General features: G+C 45.9%; 1 protein-coding gene across 2 annotated transcripts in view; it reads right to left on the minus strand.

Moving 5' to 3' along the window:
* The window catches only part of ripk2 (receptor-interacting serine-threonine kinase 2), a 218,176-nt gene that overhangs the window by 55,122 nt on the left and 146,294 nt on the right, over positions 1 to 16,760 (minus strand). Inside the window, exon 11 of one of the 2 annotated variants that reach the window (XM_085992712.1) lies at positions 14,954 to 16,362. The exons of the other annotated variant lie outside the window; for it this stretch is intronic. Within the exon in view, the coding sequence (XP_085848838.1) occupies positions 16,292 to 16,362 (71 nt within the window). The 3' untranslated portion in view covers positions 14,954 to 16,291. Of the gene's footprint in view, positions 1 to 14,953; positions 16,363 to 16,760 lie in introns of those variants that run through there. 2 annotated transcript variants of the gene reach the window in all.

The raw sequence follows: 16,760 nt of genomic DNA on the forward strand, positions 1-16,760 counted from the left end.
CTTGTGGTCTGCCACCAACCTCCCTCTCATGGGTCAGGTCCCCCTCAGCACCTGCAAGTGGCTGGAGAGCACCTTGCTGCACATTAGGGGGGGCCATGGGGACCTGTATCTGCAATGGCAGTCCTACTCAGAAGGACTTCCATGAAGGTCTGTTTTCTCTGTTCAATAGATGCCCATCGCTCCTCAAGAGATGTAATTCTATTCTGAACAATTACCATGTTTGCCATACCCTGGCGACTAAGCTCCTCCATGGCCGTAGCCATCCTCTCCTCTGCCGTAGCCATCCTCTCCTCTACGGTAGCCATCCATTCCACGGAGGTAGCTATCCTTTCCATGGTGATGCGTTCATGTGCGAATGACTCCACAAAGGCTCTGGTCATGTTCGCTATGGACTCCTCCATTCGCTCCACACTCGCAGCGACCCAAGAGACAAAACCTGCCAGAGACTCCTGCATCTGTGCCTGGAGTTCCATCACCACTGATCTCATGGATGGACCCAGAGGCAGAGGGTCGACATGCTGCTGAGCCGAGCTGGCAGAGTCCTGCGCCCTCTGACTAGGACTCTCCACTGCTGTCCCTGTCTCCACAATCTGCTGATACTCACTTGTGAGCTGTGATACACCAGGTGACAACACTACTCTATGTCCCGAAGGTCCCACCGAGGTGTGAGTGTCTGCGCTGGTGCTGGGTGTGCAGATTTCTGGTGACGCTGCGCCCTCAGAGGTTGCAGCTTCCTCTGAGGAGTCTGGCTGCTCAGCCTCTTCTTCCTGGCTAGGGGGCACGGATGCTTATAATGGTCCTGTGGGGGAGTAAAGGAAAGAGTCAGAGATGTGATGCCAAGGCTACATGCACATTGCTTTTTGCAGATGCTCATAAGTCCATCTGTTAGTGCTTCACAATCATTATCAGCGACTCATGCAATGTCAGAGAGAGATGGGAAACTTTTCTGTCACCAGCTTGCTGTGTTGCACCAGTCTGTCCATCCCCCACGTGTGCATCATCCTTGATTCCCACTATTTTGAGTACCGCCTCCTCCCAGGGGGTCAGGTGGACTATTGAGGCTGTCCCCCCTCCTGTCCTCGCTCGCTCTCTTTTGTTGTGAGCTCTCTTTTCCTGCAATGAGGGAGACAAGTGGAGGTTGAGTGAGAATGAAGGAGTGAGTGTAGAGATTGCATAGCATAGATACTTAGAAGGAGACATAGATGGAGTGAGGTGGCAAGACCAAGGGCCCTCCCTGTGTGTTGTCAGTTGTTTTCATAGCATCACAGTGATAGACAGTGTGAGGGCTGCATAGTTGAATAGTTATCTGAATGTGAGCATAGAGAGAGAGAGGGAATGGGTAAGGGTGCATGGATGTCAGTGTCAAGTGGGATGTGAAGGAAGAGATTGCTAAAGCTGAGTGCTAGTGAGGAAAGGCAATGGGGATCATATTGAGGGTGATGGGAAATTCATACTCATTTTTCCAGTGCGCTGAAGGTCATGGAACCTTTTCCGGCACTGTATCCAGGTTCGCATTGTGAATCCCAAGGAGTTGACCTCCTCAGCCACCTGCAACCACACTGCCTTAGTCTGATTGGGAGGCCTCTTCCTCCCTGAGGAAGGGAAGAGCACCTCCCTGTTGGCACTAGCCCCATCCACCAATGCCTGCAGGGCCACCTCATCGAAGCGAGGAGCTGATCTGGGCCTCCCGCTTGCCATGTTTCCTGCAGGTCCCTCTCACACCAAACGGAGAAAGCTTGGCAGCCTGCAGAAGAAGCAAGTCTTGCTGGAGACCTTAAGTGCAGCATCGGAGGTGACTTTCAGTCATGAAAAACCCATTTGTCAAGGGTTCCCACACGTTGGAAATCAATTGGACAATTAAGTTAAAATTGCATCAATCTGCCACATCCATTTAGGTTCGGGTGGATAACACGAAATGCGGATAACACGACACCATCCCGCACCTGAGTTAAAATCATGCCCATAGAGTCATAATGGCACAGAAGGAGGCCATTCAGCCCATGCCAGCTCTCTGTAGAGCAATCCAGTCAGTCCCATTCCCCCGCTCTATCCCCGTAGCCCTGCAAGTTTGTTTCCCTCAAGTGCCTATCCAGTGACTGCTGTTTGCCATGTGGTTCTATGAGATGTAATTCTTTCACCAGGTTGCTGAGATGTCCCCCTCACTCCATCTCCCACCGCCAGGTGCTCGGCCACTCCTGAGACTTCCAGGACAAAATCCTCTGCTGCAGTTAAGGTGGCCAATGATGGAGGGCCACCTATGGTTCTCTCTCTCTTCCTCTTATTGTGGGCTTTATCTCCTGCAAGGTGGGCAAGAAGAGAAGTTTGAGTGAGAGTGATGGAATGAGTCTAATGAATGGATGGGTTACATCTTTAGAGGGTCACTATGATGGAGTGAGGTGCCAAAACCGAATTGCCTCCTTGTATGTTGTTAGTTGGTATGATTTCATTCGGATGAGGGTGAGCGTGAGGGGTGCCTAGTCAGATGGTGATGTGATAATGTAGATAGAGAGAGAGGGATGGGTGGACGTGCAAGGTATGTTGGTGTGTGTAATGATGTGCAGGAGCAGGCTTGGGAAAGCAGAGTGATGGGGATGTGATGAGAGGCACAGCAGGATGAAGGTAAGTGTGGCTTTGCACTCACCTTTTCTGATCTAATGAGATAATTGAAGCGTTTCCAGTACTGCACCCAGGTCCTCCTGACAACATCCCTGCTGTTCACCTCCTCTGCAATCTCCAACCAGGCTCCTTTGGTCTGCTGGGGCGGTCTCTTCTGCCCATCAGAAGGGGAGAGGACCTCCCTTTGTGCTCTCCCTCCGTCCACTACCATAGGAGGAAGTCATCTGGGAACCTGGGAGCCCTCTGCCTCTGTGCAGTCATGTTTCCAAGTGTTTGGAATGCTCAAATGCTGCAGCATAGTGCCTGCACGATCCTACAAATACAATGTGGCCATGGCTCCTTTAAATATCCCGGCTGAAAACGCGTCATCAATGACGTCATCAGACCCGCACTATTTAATAGGGCTGGGTAACGCACAGGGCTGCCTTAAGAGGCACCATTAAGGGAAAGTCGATCTCAGGAGTGGAATGAAATGAGGAACGGGGTCGCGACCCACCACGGCGACCTTCCACACCCAACCCTCCCAGGTACAGAAAATTCCGGCCAACGTGTCTAAACTGTGACTTCCCAATCAGCAGTGTCATAAACCTGACCTATCCAAGAATAGCATGTGTACCAAGTCCATTTGGCTGCACGTGCACTATATTCAGTATAAACTGATAGCTGACTTTTTCGACCATTCGATCGTTACTTAAGAATTAATTATGATCTGGAATGCACTTCCTGAAAGGGTGGTGGAAGCAGATTCAACAGTAAATTTCAAAAGGAAATTGGATATATATTTGAAAAGGAAAATTTTGAAGGACTATGGGGAAAGAGAAGGGGAGAGGGTCTAATTTATTATGTCCTTCAAAGAGCCGGCAAAGTCACAATGGGCTAGATGGCCTCCTTCTTTGCTGTATGATTCTATGGGGAAAAATTCAGTTGGTTAGCACCTCCTGTTAGTGCCTGCAGAGGGCGATGATGGGGTGCTGATGCAGTTGCGCTGGGGCGAGGCAAATCCAGCGGCACATGGCAAATCCGGACCCCCCGTTGTGTCGCCAGTATGAGGTACCGCCGGGGACTTCAACGCCAGGCAGATTGTGACATTAGTGAGCATGCAATGCTCACTGGGTGCCCGATCTGCAAAGTTCATTCTGGCCACTTACCTTTGCGCCTCGACCAGACAGCGACAGGGAGAGCAGGTGCACAGCTGCAGGATGCAGGCTCCAGGGACATTATTTAAAGGCATCAGCATTAATCACTCACAGATGTCAGAGCAGGTTAGTTTCAGTGGTTTCTTGTCAGTTTCAGCTAGTGGATCACTTTGTATGAATAATTTCAAGGTTTTTTTTATCAGCGGTGTTCTGGCAAGTGCAAAGTGCCTCCATTTATTGTTCAAAGATTCAAACTGCTCTATTTGGCAAAATTAATAGGGGCTGTACTGGCATGGCACCTCGCCCTCCAGGATCTATGGCAGAAAGAGTGTAGGCAGCCAGAAATACGGGACCATGTACGCAGAGGGATGAGGAGGGGCATCGGGGCTCTCACCATGAGGGCTTACCCTCCGAGGCTATTCTGACAGCATCCTCTTCTACCTTCAATTAAGCGAGGAGCAGCGTATTAAAAAGCTCTGCATCACCAAGGTGTTGGTCACAGAACAGGCCTTTAAGACTTGATTTAGTGCCCCAATCATTTCTTTGAGCAGTGAGAATGAATTTTGCATGCAGTCTAAAGCATTAGCGCCTGGCGTTAATTCTCAAACTTTTCTAAAGATACCGCCTATTCTTGGGCTATAATGAATTTCTAGCCCTATGATTCTATAAAAAACATAGGAATGTACAAGACTGGATTGTACAGAACTGCAAAACACCATTGGAATCCACCTTGCCAGTCCCAGTGTCTCGGAAACAACATATCCCAGGATACCGCTCATATCCCATTATCACATTTTTAGCCAGGTACTTCTCCAACTTCACTGCTACAATCAGCCCACTGCTTCTCTTAACAATCCATTCCATACCTGCACCACTCTCTGCTTAAAGTAATCCCACCAAAGTTTCAGCGAGAGTTCAAAAGAAAACTTGTAGAATTTCATGGCCTCTGTGACTAAGTTAAATGTATTGACGTTTATAAACAAAAAGCAAAAAACTATAGATGCTGTAAGTCTGAAACAAAAACAGGAACATTCAGTAGGTCTCACAGCATCTGTGGAGAGAACAGAGGAGTTAACATTTCAAGTATTTCTTTTAAATGTTCTGTTACTTTTTAAATGCTGCTCATCTCTAATGTCTTCCAGTTTTGACAAAGGGTCCACACCCAAAACATTAAATCCTCTACTCTCTCCACATATTGACATTTATCTTGTCTATACCATTTAGGATCTTGAATAATTCAATAAGATCAGACCTGAGTCTTCTCTTCTCCAATGTAAACATTATCAGCATTCACAGCTTCTCTTAGCAACTCCTAGGTATTAAGGTTATTGCCCTTCACTGCACCATCCCCAGTGCCTGGATGTTGTTCTCATAATACAATGGCTAATATTGTCACAGTAGTCCAGGTGAAACTGGACCAGCACTCTTTACAAACTCAGAATCACTTCTTGAGCTTTATGCTCGATTCCTCTGGCTATCCCACCTGTAATGATCAATAACATGTCATTCTATAGTGGACACTAGGTGGAGCCGTAGAGCTGCGTAGAGCTGTATATAGCTGTATGTATATAAGACTACACTACCCAGCTGTATGTATATTAAGACTACATTACCCATGAGGCACTAGGCTACCCACAAGGCAGCAGTCAAGATGGATTCCTCTACAGATACTGTACCTAGTCCACATGTGCTCAATAATAGTGTCTAGCAAAAGCTATCTGTGTTCATAATAAGAATGTCTATTTATTAATGAACATAAGATGGTACCAGGATGGTGAAGATCTGCTGAAAATTGTGAAAAGCGATATGGAGAATTTGAAGCCACCAGAGCGTTTGAAACTCACAGGAAATATCGACTACAATTGGCAGACTTTTAAACAACAATTCGAACTCTACATTGCAGCCATCGGATTCGGTACGAAGCCAGACGCAAGGAAGATAGCGTTGCTGCTTACGGTTGCAGGCCCACAGGCGATAGAGGTATTTAATACATTTGTATTTAATCCAGAGGAAAACAGAGAAAAATTAGAAGATGTGCTAAAAAAAAATTGATGCACATTGCTCTCCCAAAAAGAATGAGACCTATGAAAGATACATCTTCCATTCTCGGACACAGCAGCAAAATGAGACTTTTGATAGCTTTATAACTGATCTGAAACTGAAAGCACAGACATGTAATTTCTCTGAGCTCAAAGCATCCATGATTCGTGACCAGATTGTGTTTGGTATTCATGATAAAAAAAAGTCAGGGAACGTCTGTTGAGAGAAACCGAACTAAATTTGGAAAATGCTGTGAAAATATGCCAAGCCAGCGAGCTAGCTCGAAAGCATGCGAAGACTTTCAGTGAAATCAATAATGATGCGATTGTAATGAGTGATAATGCTGCTGTCGGTGCTGTGTCCTACAAGGGGAAGAAACATGGGCAGAGCAGAAATGAAAAGCAATCGGAGGATGAAATTTTTAATTGTAAACGCTGTGGTTACAAACACTAGTTAAGACAATGCCCAGCGTTTGGAAAAATGCGCAAAGTGTAATGGAAAGAATCACTTTGCCAAACAATGCTTTTCAAAAGTAAAAACTTAGAAAGGGCAACGAGTTAATGTAATTGAGGACACTGATTTAAGTGAGACATTTTTTGTAGGAATGGTGTCATGTGACAATATCAAAAAGGATACAGAAAATGTGCAGCCCTCAGAAATGGACAATGCTGAACATAAAGTTAATGCAGTAAAAGAGGACAAATGGATGATCCCACTGCAGGTAAATGGAGCATTAGTTACCTTGAAACTAGACACTGGGGCAAAAGCAAACTTAATCAGTATGAGTGACATTAACAATATGAAAGAAAAGCCCAAAATACAGAAAAAGTCAGTACTTCTGAAGGACTATAATGGACAGAAAATAGATAGCTTAGGTGTATGCAGACTTAAAGTGACAGTCAAAGAAAAAGTGCATCATCTCATGTTTTCTGTTGTGGCTGAAAGACTTGATTCACTATTGGGTAACAAAGCTTGTGAGGACTTCGAACTGGTCAAGAGAGTCTACCGTATAAACTGTGCCATAAGCAGACCAGGTGACTCGGTGGATTCTGTAGTGAATAATTTCTAGGATGTGTTCAAAGGATTTGGAGTTCTACCATTCACTTACAAGATCCAGCTAAAGGAGGATGCTCAGCCAGTGGTACATGCTCCACGAAGAGTTCCAGCACCCCTGCGTGACTGGCTCAAGAATGAACTGGACAGAATGACCACACTAGGAGTCATCAGGAAAGTCGAAGAGCCAACAGACTGGGTTAACTCCATGGTATGTGTAAAGAAAAAGAACAATGATCTAAGAATATGCATGGATCCAAAGGACTTAAATGCAAACATAAAACGTGAACACTACCAGATTCCCAAGCGAGAAGAAATCACCAGTGAAATGTCAGGTGCCAGATACTTTACAAAGCTCGATGCCTCACAAGGATTTTGGCAACTAAAACTGGATGAAGAGAGCACCAAATACTGTACCTTCAACACACCATTTGGCAGGTATTGTTTCCTCAGAATGCCTTTCAGGATAATATCTGCATCTGAAATCTTTCATAGAGCGAAGGAACACATAATTGAAGGTCTGGAAGGAGTTCGGGTCTATGTTGATGACATCATCATCTGGGGCTCCACACTGAAAGAACACAATAAGAGACTGACTAAAGTGCTACAGAGCATACGCCGGAATGGACTGAAGCTCAACAAAGCCAAGTGTCAGTTTGGCGTCCAGGAAGTCACTTTCCGAGGAGATAATCTATCTGGTAAAGGAATAGAGCCAGATATGGAAAAAGTAAACGCCATACTCAAAATGCCCCGACCCACTGACAAAAAAGGAGTGCTACGCATCATGGGGATGATAAACTTCATTGGAAAGTTCATTCCTAACTTGTCAGCCAAGACAGCCTGTCTGCAAGACCTGCTACATAAAACAAATGAGTTCGCATGGACAGAAAGACATGAACAAGAGTGGATAAACCTCAAAACAGTGCTGACAACCACACCTGTACTCACCTTCTTTGACCCAACAAAAAGAATCAAAGTGTCAACGGATGCATCAAAAGATGGCCTAGGCGCGGTCTTGCTGCAAGCAGAGGGTGAAGATTGGAAGCCTGTTGCCTATGCCTCCAGGTCTATGACTGATACTGAGTGTCGATACGCCCAGATTGAAAAGGAATGTCTAGGCTTGGTACTTGGACTAGAAAAGTTTCATGGCTACATATATGGACTTCCCACCTAGATAGTTGAGACAGACCACAGCCCTCTGGTTGCCATCATAAAAAAGAACCTGAATGAGATGTCTCCAAGGATTCAACGACTCATGATGAAGCTGCAAAGATATGACTTTGAACTGATCTACACACCAGGCAAATACATAGTGTTAGCAGATGCACTATCCCGAGCACCCACTATTATGTCCGTGTATAATTGAGACACGGACTGCAGGAGTTGATTATAACAAGTCTTTACTGAATGGAGACAACCTGGAAACTGAAACTACAGAAGCCTGCTAGGGCCTTTTATACAGGGGTGGTCACTGCCGGTACTGCAGTCTGAGACCAGTTATTCCCTTAAAGGTACAGACACAACAATTCCTCCCCTTTTAGATAAACAGTATATAACATTCGTTTAACAACTAAATAATAACTAATTACAATTACGGTTGCTAGATACATTGGTTGAAGTTAAGCAATTATAAGTTCAGTCTTTGAGGAGGCCTCCTGATTCTGTCTGGATAACGCCTCTTTGGGATATCAGGTTCTTCTGGCAAGGTTGAGTCGGGATCAATGTTGTTGTTTGGTTCGTCTGCTTCCAATATCACCGATTCTGTGGTAGATGCAATTGGTACTTCGGTTTCATCGCCAGGTGTATCAGATCGTGGTGTGGAGTTGACGTTTTCCAGTGACTCTAGAATCTGGTCAGCATGGCATCTTACAATGCTCTCCCCAACGTCCACGGTATACATTAGAGGTCCTTGCCGTGTACAGATCGTTCCTGGCTGCCATTTCTCTGTGCGGTAGTCCCGGGCCAAAACTGGTTGACCTATCTTAAAACTCCTGGTCGGCCTTTCATTCATATTCTGAAACTGCCTGTTCTCCACATCTCTTCTGACGTTTGGCTTAACCAAATCCAAGCGGCATCGTAGTCTTCGATTGAAGAACATCATGGCCTGGAGTTTGGATGGTAACCGCATGTGTCGCATTCCAGTAGGCAAACAAGAAGTTATCCACCTTGTGTTGTAGGGGTATATCTTCATTACACATTGCCTTGATAGCCTTCTTGAATGTTTGAACAAACCTCTCGGCCAATCCATTAGTGGCTGGATGATATGGGGCGGATGTGTAATGCTTAACACCATTGTTCTTTAAGGACCTCCGGAACTCTTCAGACACAAACTGTGGTCCATTGTCAGAGCAAATCTGTTCAGGCAGCCCATTCCTGGCGAATATGGTTCGTAAGACTGTGATAGTTTTTCTGTGGTGGTTGAGGACATTTTTATTACCTCTGGCCACTTTGAATGTGCATCCACCGCAATTAAAAACATCGAGTCCATAAAGGGACCAGCAAAATCAATATGCACCCTTTGCCATGGAGATGAGGACCACTCCCATGGATGTAGAGGGGCTTGTGGTGGGGTGTTTTGGACCTTCTGGCATCCTGTACAGCTCTTGGTCATCTCTTCGATTTCTCTATCGATTCCCGGCCACCACACAAACGCTCTGGCTAAGTTCTTCATTTTTACCCCTCCCAGATGACACTCATGAAGCTCATTGAGCACTCTATCCTTCAATTTGGGTGGAATTACTACTCTGGATCCAAACATCAAGGTTCCTCTGCACACTGACAGCTGTTCTCTTCTCGGCGAGAATGCTGGCAGCAGTGGTTCGCCATGTGCTGGCCATCCCGTCACCGTTAAATCATAGACCCAGGAGAGTGTTGGGTCATTTCGTGTTTCCTTTTCTATGTTTGCATTCGCCACAGGGAGACATTCGACTATAGTCGAGTGGAATAACTCCACTGGATCCACTGCCAGTTCTTCTTCCACCGTCGGCAGCGGTAGGCGCGACAATCCATCAGCAATCCCATGCTGTTTAGTTCCTTTGTAATCGATGTCATATTGGTGTGCCCCTAGGAAAAGGGACCATCTCTGTAGCCGTTGTGCCGTCATTATCGGTACGCCCTTCTGAGGGTTGAAAATGGAGACGAGAGGTTGATGATCAGTTAGTAGAGTAAATTTCTGACCGTGCAGGTAGTGATTGAACTTCTTCACCCCCCACACCAGGCTGAGGGCCTCTCTGTCAATCTGGGCGTAGTTACGCTCGGCTGAAGTTAACGAGCGTGACGCAAAAGTTATCGGCATCTCTGAACCATCAAGGAATTTATGTGACAGTACCGCCCCAACACCGTAGGGAGACGCATCACACGCCAGTCTTATCGGTAGTGATGGGTTGTAGTGAGCCAATACTTCTCTTGAAGTGATTAGGTCCTTACTCTTCTGAAAGGCCCGCTTACATTCATCGCTCCATTTCCATGCTACTCCCGTTCATAGTAGGGCGTTCAGTGGATGCAGAATTGTGGACAAATTCGGCAAAAACTTATAGTAGTAATTCACCAATCCGAGGAATGACCTCAGTTGCGACACATTTTCAGGCGCTGGAGCCTTAACTACCGCTTCAATTTTGTCAGGGGACTTATGCAACCCCTCTTCATCAATCACGTGGCCACAATACGATATCTGTTTCTTAAAAAACTCGCACTAGGGGCGATTGGCTCATAGCCCATGTTCACGTAGTCTAGTGAGCACCTGCTCTAGGTTGGCAAGGTGTTCACTGTCATCTTCACCTGTCACTAGGATGTCGTCCAAGTAACACTGAGTCCCCGGAATCCCTTGCAGGACTTGTTCCATCGCTCTTTGCCATATCGCCGGAGCTGATGCTACTCCGAATACCGGTCGATTGTACTGGTAAAGACCTTTGTGAGTGTTTATCGTGAGATACTTCCTAGAGGATTCTTCAACCTCCATCTGCAAATATGCTTGTGCTAGGTCAATTTTTGTAAAACGCTTCCCTCCAGATAGTGAGGCGAAGATATCTTCTATCCTTGGAAGAGGATATTGTACTGTGTGAAGGATTGGGTTCACCGTCACCTTGAAGCCCCCACAGATGCGAACCTTCCTTGGCTCCTCAGACTTATTGTTTAACGTTTTCTTCATGACAGGAATGATGGGTATCGCCCACTCGCTCCAGTCTACCTCGCTCCAGATTCTCCAGCTCTACCTCGACGGCTGGGCGAATTGCATATGATACCGATCTTGCTTTGAAAAACTTGGGAATTGCATTCTCCTCTATTTTTATCGAGGTGGTTACGCCTTTAAGAGTGCCCAGTTCTTGTTGAAATACCTCTTTGGCGTCAGCTAAGATTGTTGACAATCGTCCAGGAGTGACGTCGTCATCCTCTTTACCAGCCACCGTCAGTGCCTGAATGGAGTGCCAGTCTAAACTTATCTTTCTGATCCATTCACGTCCCAATAACGGTGGTCCACCATCTTGTAGAATGTAGAGATACAATTTCCGTATTTTCTTGCCGTTGTATTCGACAGGCACCCTTATTTTTCCTCTGGGGTATACTTTTTGCCCCGTATACGTCCTCAAGACAATGGATGTCTCTCTCAAGGGTATGTGTGTGAATAGCCGCTCATAGTCTCGTCAATTCATGACGGTTAGAGCTGATCCTGTATCCAATTCCATTTTGTCTTGGGACCCTGCTATTGTGAGGGTGACCCAAATGGTTCGGTGATCCTCTTTTGTGATTACATTGTGAAGTTAGAGACAGCTTAGTCTCTTGTTCCTGGATTCACTATCGCTCATCTGGTCTTCGGAACTACTGTCCGTCATCTTTTGTACTTTCCTGTACGGTTCCTTAGTAGCCTTTTTGTTGTCGTTGGTCTTCTTCCCAGACCTGCAAACTCGTGCAATCTGTCCCATCTTTCCGCATTGCCTGCATATTTTGTCCTTGGACCAGCAGTCCTTCTGGTCATGGTTTGTTCTGCCGCAGCGATAACATTTTGCAAATCCCCGTGTCATTTCGTGGGTGCCGTATTCCTGTGGCTTTTGTTGTATTTCCGCAGCTCCCCTTGCTGCTGCTTCGTACGATACTGCCACGCTGAAAGTCTTATCTAGCTTCAGCTCTTTCTCTGGGAGTAACCTCTTCTGGGTTCCTTCACTCAGGAGTCCACAGACAAATTTGTCCCGTAAGGTATCTGCCAGTCCTGCTCCGAACTGGCAGTGCTTTGATAGCTTGCATAGTTCCGTAAGGTAATCAGCATTGCTCTCATTTTTATGCTGATTTCTCCTGTGGAATTTAAATCTTTCTGCTATCAGCAGCGGTGTAGGATTTAGGTGTTCCTGTAGGATAACAACAATTTTGTTAAAACTCTTCGCCTTCGGTTTGGCTGGAGTAATCAGGTCCCGCAATAGGCCGTACGTTCTTGCGCCCATTAAATTTAGCAATACCGATGCCTTTTTCTCATCGGCTATTTCGTTTGCCTCGCAATATACCTCGACTCTTTCCACATACGTGGTCCAGTCTTCTATTGCATTATCGAAGGCAGTGATATCGCCAGTCTTGGCATCTTGAAAATCTAAAATGGTGCCTCCTGCGCTTTGCCTTCATCCCCGATGGATCAAAATGGCGCCTCCCGTGCTTTTCCCTCTTCCCCGCCGAGTTAAGATGGTGCCTCCCACGCTTTCCCGCCACTGCCGCTGCTGCCAACACTGTTGCTGGCGATTATATTTATTTTACTATCGTGTTATGGCGACGCCCTATGGTCTTCACGCCTCCCCAATCGCTGCTGCCAACGCCGCTCTCCGCGGTATTTTTATCTTTCTATCGCACTTCAATATTTGCTCCGTTAATTGAAGAACCACTCCCGTCATGGAGCGGACCCTCTGGGACACTTCCCTCCCTCTTCTTAGATCCGAACGCTGCCCGGCTGCGAAGCACCAGCCGCGCCCTGTGTGCTCCACCCTCTCTCTCTCTCTTTGATTCCTGACTCACTGCCCGGCCCTGTTGCAGAGCCACCCGATCGAGCTCTAGCCCGCCGCAGCCCAGGAAGGATCAGTGCATTACCTGCCACCAGCCCGATTAGCTGGGAAACCACAGACTGGAGACCAAGCCTGGCTCTCGACAGTCTCTCCTGCACTTTTCAATTCGATGATTTGGAGGGCGGTTGCCCACGGTCGACGCCCGTTTCTCGAGTTTCTTTGGATTATTTTTTTTCTTTCTTGTGGCTTCGACCTTCAATAACGTCGTCTGAGGTGCTGCTGAGTTGCAGGTAAGTTCGTTTCTTACTCGTCGCCAGTATTATGTCCGTGTATAATTGAGACACGGACTGCAGGAGTTGATTATAACAAGTCTTTACTGAATGGAGACATCCTGGAAACTGAAACTACAGAAGCCTGCTAGGGCCTTTTATACAGGGGTGGTCACTGCTGGTACTGCAGTCTGAGACCAGTTATTCCCTTAAAGGTACATACACAACACCCACAATGAATCATGTGAGCTCTACTGAAGAAGACGTGGATGTTCATGTGAATATGGTTACTGCTGCGCTGCCCGTGTCAGACACAAAATCAAAGCAAATAGCAGAAGAAACAGTAAAAGATACAGTATTACAAACAGTAATAGAGAATATTCATCATGGTTGGCCAAAAGGTTCCTGTCCAAAATATTTTCACATAAGGTCAGAATTGAGTGTCGCAAATGGACTATTACTAAAACAGAACAGAATAGTCATTCCACAGGCTCTATGTCAAGACATGCTCAAAAGGATTCATGAGGGACACCTCGGAATTGAAAAATGCAAAAGGAGAGCAATAGACACTGTTTATTGGCCTGGCATAAATAAGGACATTGAGAACATGATAGGCAAATGTGAGACATGTCAGAAACACCAAAACAAACAAGCAAAGGAACCAATGATAGTAGCTGACATATCAACAGCACCATGGCAAAAGGTTGGTATGGACCTTTTTCATTTAAATGGTAAAGACTATCTAATAGTGATTGACTACTATTCTAACTATCCTGAGATGGCGCTGCTCTCAAGCACCACAGCAAGCAGTGTCATAATGCATGTGAAATCCATCTTCGCCAGACATGGAATTCCCAGGATTGCCGTTAGCGACAATGGTCCGTGCTTCAACTGTAAGGAGTGGCAACAGTTTGCAGCACATTATGACTTTCAGCACATCACATCCAGTCCTTTGTATGCTCAGTCAAATGGTAAGGCAGAGAAAGGTGTTCAAGTTCTCAAGCAGCTACTGAAGAAAGCGACAGAAAGCAAGTCTGATCCTTATCTCGCCCTGCTGAGCTACCGAGCCTCCCCTTTAGACTATGGTTCTTCACCTGCTGAACTCCTAATGGGTTGCAAGTTGCGCACCACGCTACCCTGCTGTGCAAAAGAACAGCAAAGTGAGGAACTGAGACAGAGACTTCAACTGTTAAAGCTGAAACAGAAATCATACTATGACAAGTCATCCAAAACTCTAAAACCATTGACAAGGGATGATGTTGTCAGGATTGAGGATCCAGATGCATGGAACAGGAAAGCTACAGTTCTTGAGGAAGTAGGACCAAGGTCATACACTGTTAGAGCTGAGGAAGGACAGATTCTCAGGAGGAACCACCGTTCCCTCCTAAAAACACAAGAGGCTATTCAAGAGCAGATTGATGACAATGCCGCAACTGCATCTTGTCATTCACCGCCAGAACAATCTCATGAAGATACATCAGACTTACCCGTGTTGAGAAGATCCACACGTGAAGTAAAAAAGCCTGATAGACTTAATCTTTGAGTACAATGTAAAGCTTTGAAAATGTGTTGACTGTTTTGAAAATGTTTATGTTTATAGAGCACTAACAAAAGTGTTACTGATATTATCTTTATTGTTTTCTTGAAAGTTGATTGATATTGATTTTGTTAAACCTCAAAGAAAGGGGGATGTAATGATCAATAACATGTCATTCTATAATGGACACTAGGTGCGGCCGTAGAGCTGTGTAGAGCTGTATATAGCTGTATGTATATAAGACTACACTACCCAGCTGTATGTATATTAAGACTACATTACCCATGAGGCACTAGGCTACCCACAAGGCAGCAGTCAAGATGGATGCCTCTACAGATACTGTACCTAGTCCACATGTGCTCAATAAAAGTGTCTAGCAAAAGCTAGCAGTGTTCATAATAAGAATGTCTATTTATTAATGAACATAAGACCACCTAAGATCCTATTTACTCTATTTACTGCTGCAGTACCCTCTGCTAATGGCTTCAGTGATCAATTCGCCAGAACCCTAAATCCCACTCCAGTATTACACCATGTGGAAAAATACTATTTAGCTTATATTGCCATTGTTTATTATCCTTTCCCAGTCTCATAACTTTACATTAATCCACATTAAGTGACATCTGCGATTCGTCAGCCCAGCTCCTAATCTATCCAAGTCCTCCTGTTGCTGTTGTCTGTTGCTTGCAGTTCGTCCCAAAAGGATATCGTCTGAAAACCTGGAAAAGGTTGTTTCACGTCACTTATTTACACTTGTGAAAAGCAACGGCCCCAGCACTGATCCCAGAAGCACCCCACTATTAGCTCCTTCCACACCAATCCAGCTGCACGTACAACCACCCATTTCTTTCTCTGCTTCAGACAATTTTTGATCAGAAGATGTGTCTTTTAACCTTGTTTACCAATTTCCTATGTGGCACTGTGCCAAAAGCTTTGATGAAATATAAATAAACTTTCATTCATCATTTCCCCATTCTTGGCAGGGGCATGGCTGAGCCTTTGGCCAGCGGCAGGGCAGAATGTATACAAGATGCTGGTATCCTCATATGTTATCCTCCTTCTGGCATGCACCTCTTGCTTTCCTGGTCTCCCCTCACCACAACTCTACCCTTGTGCCTTCCTCATTTCACACTCCCAAGAAATGCAGCCCGCCCCAGTGGTTGACCAAGAAAAGGGAGAGGAGAGTGAAGAAGAAGAAACACCGTCACTCGATTTCACACTCTCAGTCACCAGCTCCTCAAGGTCAACCTGCAAGACCATTTGCAGTGTCCCCCACTGAAAGTCAGCAGCCTTCCACCAGCCATCCTGCAGCCACTGGGGTAGCACTGTGTGACATCAGTAGGATAGGCAAAGGTACACACAATACAGTCACTAAGGGAATGCATAAGGGTGATGAGTTGATTTTTTGATGTCATATTGGATGGATAGATGTATAAAGTTGGATTGGAAAGTTTGCTTTGTGGTGGCTTTTATTTCAGCATTGTGGCCAAGAGGACACTGTGATGGTCAGTAACAGAGGGAAGGTAAAGTGTGGGGCTAATGTTGAAAGGGGAATTGCGATTGTGGTCACTGGGACCACAGGCGGATGATTCCATCCCGAATGTCCCAGCCAGAAAGGAGCTGTCTGAGTTGCACACTTCCTCCTCTTCGGTTTCCTCCTCTTCAGCTTCTTCCTCTGCTGTTTCTTCCTTTTCTGTGTCTTCCTCTTCCCTCTGTGAGCGGATGCTGTAAATCTGAAATGACAGCATAAAATGCTGGAAATACTCAGCAGGTCAGGCAGCATCTGGGTTTACCTGGTGCGGTTATGACCTAGCGCTGCGCTAGGGTCGAAGTTTGCCGTGGTGAATTTAATTCGGCATTTAATGCCAACTGATGTCACCACTACGTCTTTGCAGGGTGATACTACTTAACGGCAGTGCTAGTGGGCCTGGGAAAATGGAGTACACTGCAGAACCCGCCACCAGCTGGTGGAAGAGTGAACACCGCCGCTTTCTCGACATTACACCGCGCTAACGGGTGGCACAAACCACCCGAATATCTAGGCCTCTACTCCTTGAATTATAAAAATTAGGGCAAACACACCCATCCAGGATTATTTCTTAGTTTGTAGAAGGATTGGGCCTTTTCTGGT

This window comes from Somniosus microcephalus, chromosome 7 (genome assembly GCF_052327205.1).
Source record: "Somniosus microcephalus isolate GS21.2 chromosome 7, FLI_Smic_1.0, whole genome shotgun sequence".
Lineage (NCBI taxonomy): Eukaryota > Metazoa > Chordata > Chondrichthyes > Squaliformes > Somniosidae > Somniosus > Somniosus microcephalus.